Raw genomic sequence first — 21,443 nt, forward strand, 5'->3', positions numbered from 1 at the left:
ATGTTGGCGGGCCGATTAAAGCCTGCCCAGTGTGATGCGCACCTGGAAGCGCTCAGCGCTCCCTGTGTGGATGGGGGGGAGGAGGGAGAGTTGGGGCCTGTGTCTTTCGCGCATATGCGCAAAAGAGCACAGAAATCTCCCTGAGGCACAGAGCTGCTTCTGGGAGATTAATTTCATCATGAAAAGTTGAATTAAAAAAAATGTTCAGACATGTCCCCTCGTGTGACAGTGTCACATGAGTTGGGACATGTTTATGAATTTTAATAATTTTTATTTAAGTTATAAACCCTTCATGAAACCTCATCCCGCCCATGGATGAGGTTTCATGAAAAATGTGATGGCCGCCTGGGCTCTTCGTCTGGCCGCCAACCTTAAGGTTGGACGGGCAGTCCTGACAATTACTTTAATTAGTTTATTAATGGACTTAACAGGCCTTTGACAGTTCGGCGGGTGCGCAGCCGACTCCAGTGCGCGCCCACAGAACGGAAGATCAGAATGACGCACGATGATGTCAGGATGTACGCCCGACGTCACCGCACGTCATTTTACATGTTAGCGTGCAAGGCCCGGCCCCTACACACCGACCAGAAGATTCTGCCCTATATCTCCAGATTTTTTTCAAAAACAAATACAAATTCTCGGCTTGCCATGATGGGCTTGAACTCTCATTCTTTGCATCCTTAGTCCATTCCTCTGGATTACTAGTCCAGTAATGGGACCACTACACCACCACCTTCATAATGTACGAGCTCACCCCTTTCCTGATGCAGCCCAATGTAGAACTGTACTGGTACAGGAAGCTATTGGATGATGCAGGAAGGTGGGTTAAATTTAACAGTGTATTCTAATTTGTTTAAAATTATTTTAAAAATATTAGACAGGTCATGTATTATAGACGTATGTTTACAATATGTAAGTAACATTTGTGTTTTTTCTTCTGTGGTACAGACATTGCACTTTTTGGCAAAACAGGTGGAAGAATTCTCTATTATATCTAAAATAAGTCAATGAGGGCCTTTTTAGCCAATATTACAGCTTTGCTTGACTGTAGCCTCAATGGTCCAAAATTTTCTTTTTTTGAAGTTGTGTAGATTTTAGTGTGGTAATTTGCCTCCTGAGTTTGTTTGTTTTGCTTTAGTGGTGTGCCTCAAAAAAGTGATGGCTCGCTCGAGAATGTGGTGATCGGTGAGAGGCCAGAGGTGGTTTACCACATGTTCCACATGGTGCTTTTTGGTTCATTAGCACTGATGTTCCAAGGGTAAGTGTGTTAATGGAGATCCTGTGGGCACCTTTTAAAGTGATGCTTAGCAATAAGAACCCAAGTTCTTAGAATCTCCAGGGTGTTATGAAATAGGTGGAAGAATTCTAGTATTCCATCACTGGCCTCACTACACATGTTTATAAAAACCCATAGCTAATGAGAACTGCATATATATTAATAAAATTCAGTAGCTTATTTTTCCTTTTCTCTCAGTTTAATACTCACCAGTGTCGAGTAGGGCGAGAGGATAATTAATTTTTGTTATTTTGTTAAACCTATTAGAAAATTTTAAAAATAAATAAAAATAAATCACTAATTGTTTCCACACTGACTGACTTTAAAATTAATGGGGCCTTAATTTTGTGATATCTGTAAAGGATAACAGTAATTTTTGTGTGTGTGAGGAAGAAAGACATAATAAATCTGATCCTTTTGTCACCTGACATCGACATGGACACTTTCCAATGGCATTCCATAGATAACAGCCTGCATAGGAACTATAGCTTCCTCCCTCTTTTGCCCAGGGCACTAATGGCCAGTTGTAGCACTCCCATTTCAACCCTGGTTTGGATCCATTATCCGTTAACTTAGCACTGCCATTAATTGAAGCTGGACCTTCATAGTTTGTACAGCTTACTCTGACACCGAACAGTGATTTTCCCCACTAAATCATCGAGTTATAAGAGATATTGCTGTCCTAAAGATTAAGTGGTGCAATGTGTGGTAGGGTGGTAACTGTTATTTCACACAAATTTTTTATTAACATGTCAGTAGGTGTGGACCAGAAAATAAATATATATACTATGTGGTTAGTTTTTGGAAATCAAATGCACTTTTCTACTTTTCGTTCATATAAGAGGTTTTGCCATTGTTTATCCTTCTTGGGTGGTAAAGATGGGTTATTTCAGTCAGTAACCAGATGGTGGTGCTCTTGAGCTTCCGATATGTAATGGCATAACTTTGTTGACATGAATGGAAATTCCCTGCCAAGTTTACCTGCCTAATTTCTGTTTGTGATGCTTGTTACAAAAACTTAAAGAATTACTTGTAATAACTCTTACTGTACATTATGTCTTCACAGCTTGAAGTATTTATGGACTCCTTATGCCTGTATGTTCACTGCCTTTGGTGTCTGCTCTCCTGAGATCTGGATGACTGTATTTAAGTGGTTGCGACTAAGAACAGTGCCTCCAGTGCTGCTGGTGAATTCAGAATATTCCTTTAGATCATTGAAGACCATAAGCTTTTTATGAATTTTCTTCTGCAGAAGTAATATTCTTTGTATTTCTTATTAATTTAGGCACTTATGTTAAGTACTGCAGTTCCAACAATAATAGGGTTCAGCATGTGGAAGGATGTGAGTACATTTTCAAATTTCGGTTTCAGTATTGTGACATATTAACAAACATATTTGTTAATTGTGTTTTAAAATCACTTACGAAAAGTGGCTGGGTAATTCAGACCATAGAAAGATGTGGGAAAGGCATTTCTGGGCAGATGATGACTGTTTTCTGTTTTTGACCAAGCTGATAATGTAGTTTCCTTGATAGTATAGAATTTGAATATTGCTGAAAAAAAAGAGACATGTTGTCAAAGCTTTTCATCTTGCACTTATCAGGACAGGTGCTGATTGGTTGTCAAGTCAGCTCGCTGGTGCATTCTCCATGGCAGCGCCTCAACCAATCAGAGTAGAATTGCCAACCAATCAGCACTCTTTATTCATGCAGTATAAATTATTGTTCCCTTTGAAATTTGGTATTCTTGCTTCTATCCTGATGAGTGCAAGACAAAAAGCTTTTTCAGCATGTCTCTTTTTTCAGCAATGCTGATGATATAGTCTGCCTTAATTCACTTAACTGTGGCTCTTTCATGCTTGCTTTAAAGTAGGATAGTTGAGGGCCATGGATGTCCAATGCCTCATGGTTGAAGAACAGTAAGAAATATAAAAGAAAAAGAAAGGAAGTAGAATGAGAGATTAGGAAGGCCAAGGAGAAGTATGAAAGATGGCTGTCAACATACAGAGGAAAAGCAAGATTTTTTATAAGCACATAATGGGTAAAAGAATAATCAAAGAAGGAGTGGGATTAAAAGATGAAGGAAGCATATTGTGCTTGGGAATGAAGGAATGTGGAAATGTTTAAGTATTTGGACTATGTTTGTTATGATCCTGTTAGAGACTGTTGACGTTTAGAGTGAAATCTGAATACCTTGTGATTAGCTGACAGAACTACGTGTCAAGATTTCAATTTTATACTAAAACAAACTTTATTGTATATAAAAACAATTAAGCAAAGTAACTTAACATTATAGTTTATAACTACTTATGCTCTGAACTCAGTTCTACTTTTTACTTCACCCCCAAAAGTTCCCTAATAAATTACAAGAATCTTGAAGGTTCATTCACTTCTTTAGAGACCAAAGTATACCACAGCCCTCCAGAATTTACTGCAACTCTCCTCAGTAATCCAGCATTCTCCAAGGTACAGGATTTACGGTGATCTTTCCTGGCTTTTAGCTAAGTGACCCTCCAACTTTTACTTAAGGACCCCATGACTATGGATTTCTCAGATCCTTGTCCTGGCTGTTGGCAGATATACAACTGCCCTCTCACAGCCTTCCAAACTAATTCTGCTGACTGCCCTCTGCCCCAAAGCCCTGGTAGGACCAATGTAGATTTCTTCCTCGAGCTTCAAACCAGACAAATCTTCCAGCTCCCTTCCCCCTCCCAAATTCCAAAACTGAGCTCGAGCCCCCATTTGCATTCTGAGCAGTGAACAATAAAGTTAGTATTTAGGCTTAAGTTGTAGGCTGGACGAACATTTAATTCTGTTGGTTTTCCCAACTCGGTGAGTTGCAGGCTACCAAAGACCAAATCAACAACTGCCTTTGTTCCCAAACTGAACTGCTTGCTTCTGTCAGCAAACACACATACATAAATTAAACAAAGGAACTGTCTAACAACTATACCCCAACTCTATGGCAATAAAAAAACACAGGTTAATTAAACTTAGACTTATTTGATTTGCCTTTAAATTAAGGTTGTTTATCAGTTTCTTAACCAGGCTTTTTCATTTAGCCAGTTCTGAAGAAGAGTCATACGGACTCGAAACGTTAACTCTGTCTTTCTCTCCACAGATGCTGTCTGACCTGCTGAGTTTTTCCAGCAATTTTTGTTTTTGTTTCAGATTTCCAGCATCCGCAGTATTTTGCTTTTACTTTCTATTTAGCTTAAATTTAATACTTTAATCTCCAACCTAAAAGTCATATTCCAAACATATGAGTGAAGAACAACATAGGGCTGCAGGAGTGTCTGGAAAAGCTGTGGAAGAGAAACAACTAAAGATAAATATTGAAAAGGACACTATTTATTAAAAAAAAAAGTTTTAATAAAGCTAATGAATCTAAAAATAAAACAAAAGTCACAAGGTTCAGATAATAGGCACCCAGAATTCTTAAGGAGATTGGGGTAAAGGTAGCAGAGACATTAACCTCACTTTCAGATATATTCATATAACATGAAAAGACTGGTGTATGTTGTCCTGCTCGATAAAGGGGAACTAGATTAGCCAGGAAACTTTGGGTCGTTAAATAGTCTTGGTTATGAGAACATTTCTACAGCGCATAAATTAGGAAGAAATTAGTGCATGCATAGCAAAGCACGGACTAATCATGGATTTGTAAAGAGCAGGTCATGCTTGACAGACCTAATTGATTACTTTTGAGGAAATTGTAGGGGATCTATCTAAAGGGAATGTGCTGAATATCTTTTGTGTCTGGATATTCAGAAGTATTTGATAAGGTGCTGTGTAAGAGACTTACTATAAATTAAGGAACATTGTCTCAAAGCCACATGGATAAAGTGATGGGCTGAGGTTGAAAGCAAAGAGCAGGAATTAATTGATTGTTTTTGAGATTAGTATCATGGGCTAATGGTGTTCTCCAGGGATCTTGTGCTGGGAAATTTCTTGTTTTCCATTTTGATCAAAGACGAGAAGAATCATATTGAAGTTGGCTGAAACTAAGAAAGAGGCTGGGAAACTGTAAGGAAGAATACAGAAAATTAAATTGAAAACATTTACCATTTCTGACATCGAGTGTTCCCAAGTCAGCTGCAACCAAGTTGTTTACAGAAGAGGCCCCTCTAATTTGCCTCTCTAATGTTTCTCCACACCAATCTCAAAATCCTCTGCTGCTCAACTATAATGCCTCTCATAGTTGAATTATCAGTAAACTGTTTCAGATTATATTTGAGAAATAGCCAGTTCAGTGAGGTGCTGAAGGATGGTTAGTGACTGTGGAACTGTACTCTGGGATGTCATTGCCTCCAGGAGAAGGAGCATGGCAAATTCTGTTATAATAGTGCATTTCACATATCTGTGTTAGTTTTGCAGATCATTATGCATTTAACTTAAAATACTTGCACATCAGTTCTTTCCAGATGTGATGGCTGAACTCTCTGAACTTCAGGAATTTTATGACTCTGACACAGTAGAGCTGATGAGCTGGATCAAGTAAGTTGCACCTTTGTGTCTGTGTGTGTGTATGTATTCTTTGTTAGCGTCAGTAGCTGGAAAATTGGTTTCATGCTGGAAATCAATGAAAAGTGGGCTGGTGTAGCTGACGATGAAGACCTGAGGCTGACTGGAAATTTGGCCTGAGGCCTCATATACATGATGCCACTGGTGAGCTCTGATGCCAGTTGGGCATCCTGATGCAGTGCACCCATTGACACCCTAGACAATTCAGCAAACATCGCCACAGAGGGCAGCCCAAGGGTACTTTCTGGGAGAGGGACAGAGGGAAATGCACCCTGGGGTATCGCTGTGGAAGCAGAAGGGAAACACTCCAATTAAAACAGAAAGACAGCATTTGGAGAAGAATAGAACAAAGAGAATGGGAGTGAGAAAAAATAAACAGGCATATAAGAGAGGATCAAGTGTTTGAATGGAAAAACAAGATGGATGAAAGAGGAAAGTGTTTCATTTCTCATTGTTAATATCCCTCATTCTGAGGGAGAAAAAACATCACCAGGCCACACTTTTAAGGAATAATTTCTGTAATGCACATACAATATAAAGTATTTAGGCACTATAGATATAACATGTATATATCCCCAGGTCCTAGAAACACTTCACCCTAAGTTCTTGAAAGAAGTGGCTAGTAAGATAGTTGATGCACTGGTTTTAATTTTCCAAAATTATCCAAAGAAGAATTTTCCCGATGGCGAGCGGGGGTGGGGTCCACTTGCCGACATGTAAAATGACACGCGGTGACATCGGGTGGGCGTCCCGATGTCACTGCGCGCCAATTTAGATTGTCAATTCGGTAGGCGCACAGCCGAAACGGCTGCGTGCCTGCCGAACTGTCAAAGGCCTATTAAGGCCATTAAGAAAGTTGTTAAGAATGCTGCCCGTCCAACCCTAAGGTTGGCGGGCAGGCGAAGAGCCCAGGCGGCCTTCGCATTTTTCATGAAACCTCATCCACAGGCGGCATGAGGTTTCATGAAGGGTTTATTAGTTAAATAAAAATTTTTGAAAAAATTAATGGACATATCCCAGCTCATGTGACAGTTTCACATGAGGGGACATGTCCTTAAAGTATTTTATCACCTTTATTAAATTTTCCAGAACTTAAACTAATCTCCCTGAGACACCTCGCGTGCGCGAAAGAGCACAGGCCCCTACTCACGGAGTCCCACCCGCCCGCATAGGGAGCGCATAGCGCTTCCGAGTGTGCATCACGCTAGGCGAGCCTTAATTGGCCCGCCCATGTAAAATGGTGGCGCACACCCAATTGGGGGTACCTATCGGGTTCACGCTCGCTCCCGCCCGCCCCCACACAACTCCCCTGATGGGGGGAACATTCAGCCCCTAGATTCGGGGAAGGTTCCATTAGATTGGAAAATAGCAAATATAGCTCCTTTATTCAAAAAGGGAGGGAGACAGAAAGCAGGAAACTATAGGCAAGTTAGCCCAAATCTGTCATAGGGAAAATGTTACAAGCTATTATTAAAGATGTTATAGCAGGGTGCTTAGAAAAGTTCAAGGCAATCAGGCAGAGCCAACATAGTTTTGTAAAAGGAAAATCATGGCCAGAATTTTGACTTTGGTGTGCGGGGCCGGGCCCGATGCACAAAATGACGTGCGATGACGTTGGGCATGTGTCCCGACGTCATCGTGCGTCATTTAAATCTTTCGTTCGGTGGGCGCATGCCGGAGTCGGCTGTGCACCCGCCGAACCGTCAAAGGCCTATTAAGGGCGTTAAGAAACTAATTCAGATAATTAACAGGGCTGCCTGTCCAACCTTAAGGTTGGCGGGCAGGTGAAGAGCCCAAGCGGCCTTCACGTTTTTCAGGAAACCTCATCCACGGGCGGGATGAGGTTTCCTGAAGGTTTAATAAACTGTATAAATATTTTTTGCACAATTCATAAACATGTCCCAGCTCATGTGACACTGTCACATGAGGAGACATGAATAAATAATTTTTATCTTTCTTTGTTTAAAAATTTCAATATGAACTTAATCTCCCTGTGGCAGCTCCGTGGCTCAGGGAGATTTCTGTGCTCTTTTGCGTGTATGTGTGAAAGAACACAGGCCCCAACTCACCCTCCTCCCCCTGCCCGCACAGGTAGTGCTGAGCGCTACCAGCTGTCCATCTCGTTGGGCGGGCCTTAATTGGCCCACCCATGTAAAATGGCAGCGCACAACCGATTGCGGGCAATGATTGGCTCTGCGCCCACCCGCACCCACTCCCAACCAGCCCGCCCGACCTGGAGAAAATTCTCCCTCGTGTATAACCAATTTATTGGAGTTCTTTGAAGGAGTCACATACGGTGTGGATAAAAGCGAACTGGTGGATGTAGTGTACTTAGATTTCCAGAAAGCATTTGATAAAGTGCCACATCAAAGGTTATTGCAGAAAATAAAAGCTCCTTGTGTGTGGGTAACATATTGGCATGGGTAGAAGATTGGCTAGCTAACAGGAAGCAGAGAGTTGGCATAAATGCGTCTTTTTCTGGTTGGCAGAATGTGACGAGTGGTGTGCCGCAGAGATCAGTGCTTGGGCCTCAACTTTTTACAATTTATAACTTGAATGAAGGGACCAAAGATGGTTGCTAAATTTGCTGACGACACAAAGATAGGTAAGGAAGTAAATTGTGAAGAGGATGTAAGGAGGCTACAATGTGACATAGATAGGTTAACTGAGTGGGCAAAGATCTGGCAAATGGAGTATAATGTGGGCAAATGTGAAATCATTCATTTTGGCAGGAAGAATAAAAAAGCTGCTGCTTATGTAAACTGTGAGAGATTGCAGAGCCCTGAGATTCAGAGGGATCTGGGTGTCCTAGTGCATGAATCACAAAAGCTTAGTATGCAGGTACAGCAGGTAATTAGGAAAACTAATAGAATGTTATTGGTTATCGTGAGGGGAATTGATTACAAAAGTAGGGAGGTTATGCTTCAGTTGTACAGGGCATTGGCGAGACCACATCTGGAGTACTGTGTACAGTATTGGTCTCCTTATTTAAGGAAAGATGTAAGTGCATCAGAAGCAGTTCAGAAAGGTTTACCAGACTAATACCAGGAATGGCTATGTTGTCTTATGATGACAGGCTGGACAGGTTAGGCTTGTATCCACTGAATTTAGAAGAGTAAGAGGCGACTAAATTGAAACCTTTAAGACCCTGAGGGATCTTGACGGGGTGGATGTGGAGACGATGTTTTCTCTTGTGGGAATCTGGAACTAGGGGTCACTGTTTAAAAATAAGGGGTTGCTCATTTAAGACAGAGATGATGAGAAATTTTTTTTCTCTCAGGGGATTGAGAGTCTTTGGAACACTCTTCCTCAAAAGGTGGTGGAAGCAGAGTCTGAATATTTTTAAGGCAGAGCTAGATAGATTATTGATTAACAAAGGGGTGAAAGATTATCGGGGGTAGGCAGGAAAGTGGGGTTGAGGTTACATTCAGATCAGCCATGATCTTATTAAATGGTGGAGCAGGCTTGAGGGGCCCGAGTGCCCTATTCCCGCTCCTAATTCGTATGTTCGTACATAAATATACACAATGGTGTGTGAACCAAATGCAGCCAATTCAACTCAATAGAAGTGCTAATTTGATCTAGCTTTTACTATTAATGTGCATTTAGTTACCAGCTTTTCAGTATAACTGGGGACTCTCAGTTTTAGCACAGTTCTCTCAGGGCGGACCATAACCTTCCATTTGTTAACGAATTTAGATGGAATCTGAACATGGTTGGATAAAGCGACAGCAGTTGGTTGAGACAGAAACCAGATTATCTATCAGTAGTGTGGCATGTGTCATGCTAGAAGCAGTTTCATCAACCTACACAATTGAACTTCTTCAGCAGTTCCTACTCTGCATACAGCTGAGCCAGACAACTTTAGTTGAATACTCCAGCTTCATGCATAATAGCATTTTAATTTGTTGCCTGACATTCCACTTTGTTACAGAAACTACAGATCAGTGAACCTTCAAAACACATTACCTCACCTCAAACTATATCTAAGAGGCAAAATAATTGCATTTTCGTACTATAAACCTAGCAACAGCTGGACAGGTCAAGGGCAGCCCCTTAATACAATATTCAACTCCAATCACTGTAGTTTCTCTTGTAGTTCACAATATTACTCTTTTCTTTTGTCTGGTAATGGAGATAGCTAAAGTAATTTGCAGGGGCTATTGAAAGCCATTTATTTCAAAATATATTTAATCTTTAGAACTGTTTTCTATCATCATGTTTCAGATTTAATTTCAAATACTGTGTTCTTTACTTTGGTATCTCTACTTTATAGAGCCATTGCAGAACACAGACCCATTTTTTTCATGCAGTAAAGGATTTATTTTTATCCTTTGGCAAGGCCAGTATTTATTGCCCATCCCTAATTACCCTTCAACTGAGTGGCTAACTAGGTCATTTCAGAGAGCAATTAAGGCCTGAATTTTCCCATTGGCGATTTGGGGGCAGGGCCCACTCGCCAATGGAAAAATGACGCGGGATGACATCAGGAGGAACTCCCAACGACATCCCGGTCCCTTTAGATTTTTAGGAAGGCGGGCAGACAGCGAAATCAGCTGTCTGCCCGCCGACCGGTCAATGGCCAATTGAGGCCATTGACAAAAACAAAAATACCTGGAAAAACTCAGCAGGTTTGGCAGCATCTGCTCTCCGCTAACCAGCTTATATTTCACCTCTCTTCTATTTTTACTTAGTTCTGTTGAAGAGTCATATTGACTCGAAACGTTAACTGTGTTCCTCTCCGCAGATGCTGCCAGACCTGCTGAGTTTTTCCAGGTATTTTTGTTTTTGTTTTGGATTTCCAGCATCTGTAGTTTTTTGCTTTTATCTTGAGGCCATTGACAGGATAATTAAAGACCTGCCCGTCCAACCTTAAGGCTGGTGGGCAGGCCAGGAGCCCCAGCGGGCTTCTGATAATACATGAAACCTCATCCACTGGTGGGATGAGGTTTCATGACTGTTTTTAAAAAGTGTAATAAAGTTTATGTCCTTCTTATCAACATGTCCCATCTCGTGTGACATTGTCACATGTTAATAATTTTTTAATTTTTCTATTTTTAAAGTTTTTTGGACTGTCAGTAATCTCCCTGAGGCAGCAGTTAGTCTCAGGGAGCAGTCACACTTTGACAGCTGGGGATCCCTCCCCACCCCACCCTGCACAGGAAGCGCACAGCGCTTCCCGTTGGGCAGGCCTTAATTGGCCTGCCCACTCAAAATGGCGGTGGGCCCCATTTCAGTGGCGGGGGTCGGCTGTCCACCCGCTGCCGAACTTGTGGGGCCCGCACGCCCACCAAGGGCAAAATTCTGCCCTAAGAGCCTGGAGTCACATGTAGGCAGAGCATTAGTGAACCAGGTGGGTTTTTACAACAATCAATGAAAGCTTCACGGTCACCATTATTGAGACTATCTTTCAGTTTTATTATTATATTTATTATTATTTTATTATTGAATTTAAATTCAATGGTGGGATTTGAACCTGTGTCCCCAGGGGATTACCCTGGGTCTCTGGATTACTAGTGACATTACCGCTATGCCACTATCTTCCCTGGTGCTGGTATTTGATTTTTCTTTAAGGTGCATGTCCTCTGCCTTAAAACTTATTTTTAAAAAAAGTTGGGATCTATCAGCAGGCTCCGTTTTTTTAAATAAGAATGGTGTTTATTTGCATAATTTTGATCTTCATGCCAACAAAAGAGAAACCCTACCATTTTTTTAAGAAATGGACGTTGGTGCCCTCCCTCCTTTTATCATATGTACTGTATATCATTTTACTGTTTCAAAAAAATGGGCATGGGATCGTGTGCTTTGTAACTTTGCACTTCATTGTATGTAAAGCACTTTAGGATGCCCTGACTGATAAGGAGCTTTCTCAATGCAAGTTTGCTCATTTATTCTTTGCTTAAAGATATGAGGTTTTTTCCTTCCACAACTGTCTGTCTCATTTGAGAAACCTACAGTTTTGTGTAAACCTCCTTTTGTATACTAGCGACCCAGATTATTGATGCCGCCACCTTCAGTTTAAACACACCTTTCATTTCTGTACTTCAAAGTTTGCAAATGGTTAAAAAAAAATGTAATTCTTATTGCTCTTGTTGCCTAGAAGACAAACACCAACTGCTGCCGTCTTTGCTGGAAGTATGCAACTAATGGGAACTGTGAAACTCTGTACTGGCCGAACAGTGACCACCCACCCACTGTATTCAGATAAGGACCTACGGAAACGGACAGAGGAGGTGAGTGCTTCTTATTGGCTTAACAAATGCACATCATGTCATATGCTAGTTCTACTGGAGTGACATTGTATTAGTTTGGCATTGAACCATTGACCTGAGTCATTACGAGTTTTAGGTGTTTGCCTCTGTATGGACCCACCCTAAGGTTCAACTGGAAGATGCAACATCCATTGCGGAATAGACAAACAGGGGCACAGGTTTGAGTTGTAAGCTCAGTTAACTTCTCAACTGGGATCCAGATGTAGGGCTGTTCCAGTTGGTCTTCATGTTGTAGTTTAGGAAGTGGAGAGTGGGCCACTGGCTGCTCCTGATCATTACGATCACTCTGAACTGAGTGTCTGGCTGGATATTGGATGATGATCATGATCTACTATGATGCTTACACAGTACCAAAGTATGCCTACACTCCTTCTATGTTCATCCATGAAGAATGACCAATTGGGTAAAATACTGAGGGTCCAATGCCTTTAGAATCATCTTCCCTCATGAATTAGCACTGATTGCATAGAAGGCAGAAGGTTATGTTTTTGTTCTAAAGGTTAATGCTACTAGGAGAGTAAATTTAAATACATGATTTTTAGTTTGACAGGCTAAAGCCTGTCTTTTCATAGAGTGGCAAGTCCATGGTTTGGGACTTCTGTTTGCTGTTTTGTTTCAGCACTTTATTGTTTTGTCATTAGATCTACCAGGTATATTCTAGGAGATCTGCAGAAGATATTTATATGATTCTCATGTCATATAAAGCCGATTATTTCATAATTGAAGAAGGAATTTGTAATGACATGGGACCAGTGAAAGGCTGCCGTGTAAAGGACTTGCTGGATGTTGCAAATGGCCATGTAAGTTTATTAAAGATCTGTTTTCCAATACTCATGCATTGGTTTGGCAAGAAAACTGAGATGGTATTTGGTTATGCTGAAACATTATATGGTAAGGAAAGGCCACTAATTGTTCCTCTTTTTGTGAGACATTCTTAGCTTCTATTTGCTGCTCAATTTCCATCTGCCTAATGCTAGGTTCTGTGGGTAATTGTGGGAATGAACGTTTTAAACAGAAGTCCCAATTTGCCACAGCGATTGGGAGGAAGTTTCAGCCCTAGTGTTTTTCCCTCATTTGACTTCAGACATATTAGATAATACATTTTGAGTGGTAAGGCTACTTTTTGTTTTCCCTTTACTGATTTGTAAAGTTTAACATTGGTTACACTATTTAATGATGCATAAAGATTGTGGGTAATACTTTTAACTGTAGCTGAAGGTTTACAAGCTTCTGAGAGCATAGCACCCATAATTCAACACACATTTTAATGAGATAATTGAATAAAAAATTCTGAACTATACTTAGCCATGTAGTAAACGACTATATAATGCAAAGCACTGGTCAGTTGACCAGTGAATCAGTTAAAATCATTCTTATGGAATCATAGAACCTTATGGTCAGTTGCTATTCCATTGCACGACTGAAATGGTGTGTTATACTTTTCTTCAAATCCTAAGCACTCTGTGAGTATGATGCTCTAGTATCATGTAAATTTAAAGTATTATTGCATTAGTAATTGCATCAATGATATAGGAAATACTTTTAAAATGCAATTATGCCAAGATGGTCTATGTTACAAAATATTCTAATGGACAGATAGTGGAAAATAGTAATACAAAAGCAAAATACTGTGGATGCTAGAAATCAGAAATAAAAATAAAATGCTGAAAATACTTAGCAGGTCAGGCAGCATCTGTGGAGAGAAACAGAGTTAACATTTCAGGTTGATGCCCTTTCATTTTCTGATGAAAGGTCATCAACCTGAAACATTAACTCTGTTTCTCTCCACGGATACTGCCTGACCTATTGAGTATTTCCAGCATTTTTTTTATTTTTATGGTGGAAAATAGTTTCAGTTCTGACTTTAATTGCCATTGCATAAGAATGTAATCCCACAAGATATAATTCTTTGTTTTACAATGTACAAAATTCCCTATCTAACTTTTTAAAATGTATTCATTTATGGGATGTGGGCATTTCTGACAAGGCTAGCATTTATTATTCATCCCTAATTGCCCCTAACTGAGTGGATTACCAAACCATTTTAGGGGGCAGATGAGAGTCAATCACATTGCTGTGGATCTGGAGTCACATGTAAGCCAGACTGTGTAAGAGCAGCAATTTTCCTTCCCTAAAGGTCATCAGTGAACCAGTTGGGTTGTTACAACAATCTGGTGGTAGAAAATTCAGTGACTTCACAGTTTTCAGTTCACGTGGCCAATCACATCACATCAAAGATTTTTGAAGACTTTTGGATGTTAAGCAAATACTACAATGCTAATAATTGTATGATGGATAGTAAAAGCTTTTCTATGTAGCCTTGAGGCACTCCAATCACATAGCTTTTTTGTTTCTGCATTATTAATGGGTATATAGAATATACAGCACAGAAACAGGCCACTAGGCCAAACTAGTCTGTGCTGTTGTTAATGCTCCATGAGTCTCCTCCCATTCTATCTGCCTTGTCTCAGCCTCTCAGCAGATCTTTCTATTCCTTTTCTCTCATGTAGTTGTCTATCTCCTGATCTAAACTATTTGTTTCAAACATTTTCTGTGGTAGTACGTTCCACATTCTAACTACTCTCTTAGTAAAGAAATTTCTCCTTATTTCCCTATTGGTTCATTAGTAATTACTCTGTATTTATGCCCCATAGTTTAGGATTCCCCGACAAGTGGAAATATTCTCTCCAGTCTTCTATTTTCGAGATGAAAAGAGCCTCAGGCTGTTCAGTATTTCCTGATAGCTGTAATCTCTCAGTTCTGCTATCATCATTGTAAACCTTTTCTGAACTTCCTCCAGCGCTTCTCTGTCCTTTTTTATAGTATGGAGTCCAGAACTCTACACAGTAGCCTAAACCTGACCAGGATCCTGTACAAATTTAACGGAATTTCCCTGCGCTTGAATTCTATACAGCTAGAAATAAATGCTAATGCTTTGTTAATATTTTAATTCATTTTTTATTAAGTACTGCATTTTAAATACCAGTTTAAAAAACTAAACCTGTAATGTCCCTTTTAGCACTGAATATATACTTTCTCTTCTTGTAGAAGTGGAAGAGAAGGTGAATCACAGCCCTGCTGTCTGAAAGTAGCATTGCATTTGTTGTGTAGTATTTCTGACAAATATAATGTAAGCCTTTTATCACATGAGGAGGGTTGTGCATCTGGAGCTAATCATTTCAAAGTGAGTCTAATCAGCAGTTGCAAAAATAGTTATTCTGCGTAAATCAGGTACTTTTGTATAAAGGCACCAATTAGTTGGAAGGTGGAAAGCAAAAGGTGTGGGAAATTTCTTGGATTGGAAGAATGTGCTGAGTTTTTTATTCAGTTGCAGGATGTGGGCTTCGCTGGTTGGGCCAGCATTTATTGCCCGTCCCTAGTTGCCCTTGAGAAGGTGGTGGTGAGCTGCCTTCTTAAACCGCTGCAATCCATGTGGTATAGGTACACCCACAGTGCTGTTAGGAAGGGAGTTCTAGGATTTTGACCCACTGACAATGAAGGAATGGCAATATATTTCCAAGTCAGGATCGTGAGTGACTTGGAGGGGAACTTCCAGGTTGCAGTGTTCCCATCTATCTGCTGCCGTTGTCCTTCTAGATGGTAGTGGTTGTGGGTTTGGTAGGTGCCGTCTAAGGAGCCTTGACGAATTCCTGCAGTGCATCTTGTAGATGGTACACACTGCTGCTACTGTGCATCAGTGGTGGAGGAAGTGAATGTTTGTGGATGCGGTGCCAATCAAGTGGACTGCTTTGTCCTGGACAGTGTCCAGCTTCTTCAGTGTTGTGGGAGCTGCACTCATCCAGGCAAGTGGGGAGTATTCCATCACACTCCTGACTTGTGCCTTGTAAATGGTAGACAGGCTTTGGGGACTCAGCAGGTGAGTTGCTCGTCACACGATTCCTAGCCTCCAACCTGCTCTTGTAGCCACAGTATTTATATGGCTGGTCCAGTTCAGTTTCTGGTCAATGGTAACCCCCAGGATGTTGATAGTGGGGGATTCAGTGATGGTACTGCCACTGAACGTCAAGGGTGATGGGTAGATTCTCTCTTGTTGGAGATAGTCATTGCCTGGCACTTGTGTGGTGCGAATGTTACTTGCCACTTGTCAACCCAAGCCAGGATATTGTCCAGGTCTTGCTGCATTTGGACATGGACTACTTCAGTATCTGAGGAGTCACAAACGGTGCTGAACATTGTGCAATCATCAGCAAATATCCCCACTTCTGACCTTATGATGGAAGGAAGGTCATTGATAAAGCAGCTGAAGATGGTTGGGCCTAAGACACTACACTGAGGAACTCCTGCAGTGATGTCCTGGGAGCTGAGATGACTGACCTCCAACGATTGCAACCATCATCCTTTGTGCTCGGTATGACTCCAACCAGCGGAGAGTTTTCCCCGATTCCCATTGACTCCAGTTTTGCTAGGGCTCCTTGATGCCACACTCGGTCAAATGCTGCCTTGATGTCAAGGGCAGTCACTCTCACCTCACCTCACCTCAGGAATTCAGCTCTTTTGTCCATGTTTGAACCAAGGCTGTAATGAGGCCAGGAGCTGAGTGGCCCTGGCGGAAACCAAACTGGGCGTCAGTGAGCAGATTATTGCTAAGCAAGTGCCACTTGATTGCACTGTTGATGACCCCTTCCATTACTTTACTGATGATGGAGAGTAGACTGATGGGGCAGTAATTGGCCGGGTTGGATTTGTTCTGCTTTTTGTGTACAGGACATACCTAGGCTATTTTCCACATAGCCGGGTAGATACCAGTGTTGTAGCTGCACTGAAACAGCTTGACTAGGGGCGTGGCAAGTTCTGGAGCACAAGTCTTCAGTACTATTGCCGGGATATTGTCAGGGCCCAAAGCCTTTGCGCTATCCAGTGCTTCAGCCGTTTCTTGATATCACGTGGAGTGAATCGAATTGGCTGAAGACTGGAATCTGTGATGCTGGGGACCTCCGGAGTAGGCCGAGATGGATCATCCACTTGGCACTTCTGGCTGAAGATTGTAGCAAATGCTTCAGTCTTATCTTTTGCACTGATGTGATGGGCTCCTCCATCATTGAGGATGGGGATATTTGTGGAGCCTCCTCCTCCAGTGGGTTGTTTAATTGTCCACCACCATTCACGAATGGATGTGGCAGGACTGCAGAGCTTAGATCTGATCCGTTCGTTGTGGGATCGCTTAGCTCTGTCTATCAATTGCTGCTTATGTTGTTTGGCACGCAAGTAGTCCTGTGTTATAGTGTCACCAGGTTGACACCTCATTTTTAGGTATGTTTGATGCTGCTCCTGGCATGCCCTCCTGCACTCTTCATTGAACCAGGCTTGATGGTAATGGTAGAGTGGGAGATATGCTGCCTCATGAGGTTACAGATTGTGTTTGAGTACAATTCTGCTGCTGCTGATGGCCCACAGCGCCTCATGGATGCCCAGTCTTGAGTTGCTAGATCTCTCCCATTTAGTACGGTGATAGTGCCACATAACACAAAGGAGGGGAATCCTCAATGTGAAATCAGGACTTCATCTCCACAATGACCGATACTGTCATGGACAGATGTATCTGCGGCAGGCAGGTTGGTGAGATAAAGTATGTTTTTCCCTCTTGTTGGTTCCCTCACCACCTGCTGCAGACCCAGTCTAGCAGCTATGTCATTTAGGATTCGGCCAGCTCGGTCAGTAGTGGTGCTACCGAGCCACTCTTGGTGATGGACATTGAAGTCCCCCACCTGGAGTGCATTCTGCACACTTGCCACCTTCAGTGCTTCCTCCAAGTGATGTTCAACATGGAGGAGCACTGATTCATCAGCTGAGGGAGGGCGGTATGTGATAATTAGCAGGAGGTTTCCCTGCCCATGTTTGACCTGAAGCCATTAGACTTCATGGGGTCTGGAGTCGATGTTGAGGACTCCCAAAGCAACTCCCTCCCAATTGTGTACTACTGTGCCCCCATCTCTGGTGGGTCTGTCCTGCCGGTGGGACAGGACATACCCAGGGATGGTGATGGTGGAGTCTGGGACATTGTCTGTGAGGCATGATTCCGTGAGGATGACTATGTCAGGCTGTTGCTTGGCTAGCCTGTGAGACAGCTCTCCCAATTATGGCACTAGCCCCCAGATTCTGGTAAGGAGGACTTTGCAGTGTTGACAGGGCTGTGATTTCCGTTGTCGTTTCCGGTGCCTAGGTGGCCTGTCCGGTTTCATTTCTTTTTAGTGACGTTGTAGTGGTTTGTTTCAACTGAGAGGCTTGCTAGGCCATTTCAGAAGGCAGTTAAGAGTCATCCACATTGCTTTGGGTCTGGAGTCACATGTAGGCCAGACCAGGTAAGGACGACAGATTTCCTTCCCTAAAGGGTATTATTAGCGAACCACATGGGTTTTTACAACAATCGACATTGGTTTCATGGTCCATGGTCATCATTACAGTGGTTTTGCACAGTGGTCTTTGTTGGAAATACTCTTACCTACTATGTACATAAATAGTCAGATTTAAGAATTGAGTGATCGATGTCAATGTTTTCTGATGACACTAAATTGATGAGTAAGGCAAATTGCAGCGAGATTGAAAGATTGCAAAATAAATAGGATCGCAGGATTGGCAGACAGGCTGTGGGCACATTTCACTGTATAAAAAATGTCAAGTAAATGCAGCTTAAATGCCAAAATTTTAAGTGGGTAGAAGAATAGGGGGCCTGTGTCTGCAGTCACACAGGTTGCAAAAATGGCAGTTTAAGTAGACAAGGCCAAAAAAGCCAAATGGAATCCTTGATTTGTAGCTGCAGACAAAGGGCAGAATTTTCAGCCTTGTGGAAGTGGGTCTTGCAGCTTGCAATTGACCCAATCTGATCCCGCTGTCTTGTGACTTTCTCCAGACGGTCTGCAAGTCCAGGGGGAAACGCCCGTGGTCTGGTAGGAAAGGTGAGGTGATTTAAAAAAGCAATTAAGAGTATTTTTAACCATGAATTCCTCCTTTCCCAACAGCAGACGGCTTCCATGCTGTTTCTGTGCTTCACTGGAGCCACTAAGCAAGTGCACAGTGGGAGGAACTTCTTCAGTGAAACTGACAAGCTGGGAAACCTTTGATTAGTTAAACGGAAGAGCTGCAGCCGTGGTCATTGAGAAGCTGCTTTTCAAATCACTTCTTCCATCACTTCCTTTCACTGCTTGGTAGGTGCCTGCCAACATCTTGGAAAGCACCACACCCTGTCTAGCACTTTACTCTGCTTCAGCCACATTTTCCTGCTGCCAGTCTTCACCATGGCATGGGATCATCTTATATAGCTCTACCTTCCACTTTTACTGAGCAGCAAGTGCAGAGGCTGCACCCACAGTTCCAGACCTAATAGAAGCAATACCAGCAGCAGCACCGGCTGCTTTTTCCTCAACCACATGTCCTTCCACAGGGCAGAGAGCTTAAAGAGGCAAGACCCCCCAAAACAGGGTCTACAGGCAGAGAGAGGATCAGCTCTGTTGACCTGTCTGAGTACCAGTACCTCTGGAGGTGCAGACTCTCATTGCTGTTGACATCTGAAACTCCTGGACTAAGACCTCCTTCCCAGCGAACAGGTCAGCACTTATTGCCACTGGAGAACAACCCTCGCCACTCAGAATCACAGAATCTTTACAATGTGGAAGGAGGCCATTTGGCCCATCGATTTTGCACTGGCTCTCTGAAAGAGCATTCTACCTAGTCCCACTCCCCTGCCTTATCCCCGTAGCCTTGTACGTTCTTTCTTTTCAATTCCATTTTGAATTCCGATTGAACCTGCCTCCACCACCCTCTCAGGAAGTTCGTTCCAGACTCCAAGTCTGGGTGAAAAAATGTTTCCTCACATCACTTTCTTCCTTTTGCCAATTATTTGAATTTGTGCCCACTAGTTCTTGATGGTTTCTTGAGTGAGATCAGTTCCTCACTATTTACCCTGTCCATACTCCTCAGGATCTTGAATACCTCTATTAAGGAAAACAGTCATAACCTCTCCAATCAGTCCTCATTGCTACAGCTTTTTATCCTTGGAATCATTCTTGTGAAGATCCTCTGTACTCTCTTCAATGCCTTCACGTCCTTCCTCAAGTATGGCACCCAGAACTAGACGTAGTACTCAAGATGAGGCCGAAGTAGTTATTCATTCACAAAAACAAAAATACCTGGAAAAACTCAGCAGGTCTGACTGCAACTGCAAAGAGGAATACAGTTGACATTTCGAGTCCATATGACACTTCATCAGAACTAAGGAAATCGAGAAATGAGGTGGAATATAAGCTGGTAGAGGGGTTGGGACAGGTAGAGCTGGATAGGGGGCCAGTGATAGGTGGAGGCAAAGAAGGGATTGCCAAAGATGTCATAGACAAAAGGACAAAGGGGTGTTGATGGTGGTGGTGATATCTATTGCCTGGATGAGTGTAGCTCCCACAACACTCAAGAAGCTTGACACCATCCAGGATAAATAACCCACTTGATTGGCACCATATCTACAAACATTCACTCTCTCCTCCACCAACGCACAGTAACAGCAGTATGTACCATCCATAAGATGCACTGCAGAAATTCACCAACGCTTGGTCCATGACAGTTCTTCTCCAACAGCAACTTCCAAACCCAAGGCCACTACCATCTAGAAGGACAAGGGCAGCATATAGATGGGAACACCACCACCTGGAAGTTCCCTTCCAAGTCACTCACCACCCTGACTTGGAAATATATCACCGTTACTTCATTTTCGCTGGGTCAAAATCCTGGAACCCCCTTCCTAACAGCACTGTGGGTGTACGTACACCACATGGACTGCAGCAGTTCAAGAAGGAAGCTCACCACCACCTTCTCATGGGCAATTAGGGATGGCAATAAATGCTGACACAGTCAACAAAGCCCATATCCCATGAATGAATAAAAAAAAAGTTTCCAGAAGTTTCCCTACCACTGAAGTCAGACTGACTGGTCTGTAGTTGCCAGCTTTATCCTGGCACCCCTTTTTGAACATAGGAGCAGGAATAGGCCATTCAGCCCATCGAGCCTGCTCCACCATCCAAACAGATCATGGTTGATCATCTACCTCTATGCCATTTTTCCCCATTATCCCCATATCCCTTGATATCATTAGTCTCTCGCCAGGTTGTCACTCATCTCTGTCTCTCGCCAAGTGATCTCTCTTGCAAGTAAGGAAGGCATGTGAGTGCTAGTAAAGGCTTGTGTGGAAAGGAAGAAAGGACACAATTTGTGCAGGGTGACTGGGAGGCATGTGTGCAAGAGGGAAATTGGGTGAGTGTGTTTTGGCTGTTCAGATGGGGATGTTGGGTGTCTGCAGAGAGAGGAATGAGTGGTGCTTCAAGGCATGTTGACTTGAATGCTGTGCAGGATAATGCTGAGAAATTCAGT

General features: G+C 42.4%; 1 protein-coding gene across 4 annotated transcripts in view; it reads left to right on the forward strand.

The window, feature by feature from the left end:
* LOC144679881 (putative C-mannosyltransferase DPY19L4) overlaps positions 1-21,443 on the forward strand; it is a 97,204-nt gene that overhangs the window by 64,472 nt on the left and 11,289 nt on the right. For all 4 annotated transcript variants that reach the window (XM_078540784.1, XM_078540782.1, XM_078540785.1 and 1 more), the window contains exons 13-18: positions 1,139-1,258; positions 2,343-2,463; positions 2,562-2,618; positions 5,690-5,772; positions 11,900-12,032; positions 12,713-12,871. In XM_078540784.1, coding sequence (XP_078396910.1) covers positions 1,139-1,258; positions 2,343-2,463; positions 2,562-2,618; positions 5,690-5,772; positions 11,900-12,032; positions 12,713-12,871 — 673 coding nt within the window. The remainder of the gene's footprint in view (positions 1-1,138; positions 1,259-2,342; positions 2,464-2,561; positions 2,619-5,689; positions 5,773-11,899; positions 12,033-12,712; positions 12,872-21,443) is intronic.

Source organism: Cetorhinus maximus, chromosome 4, assembly GCF_964194155.1.
Source record: "Cetorhinus maximus chromosome 4, sCetMax3.hap1.1, whole genome shotgun sequence".
Classification (NCBI taxonomy): domain Eukaryota; kingdom Metazoa; phylum Chordata; class Chondrichthyes; order Lamniformes; family Cetorhinidae; genus Cetorhinus; species Cetorhinus maximus.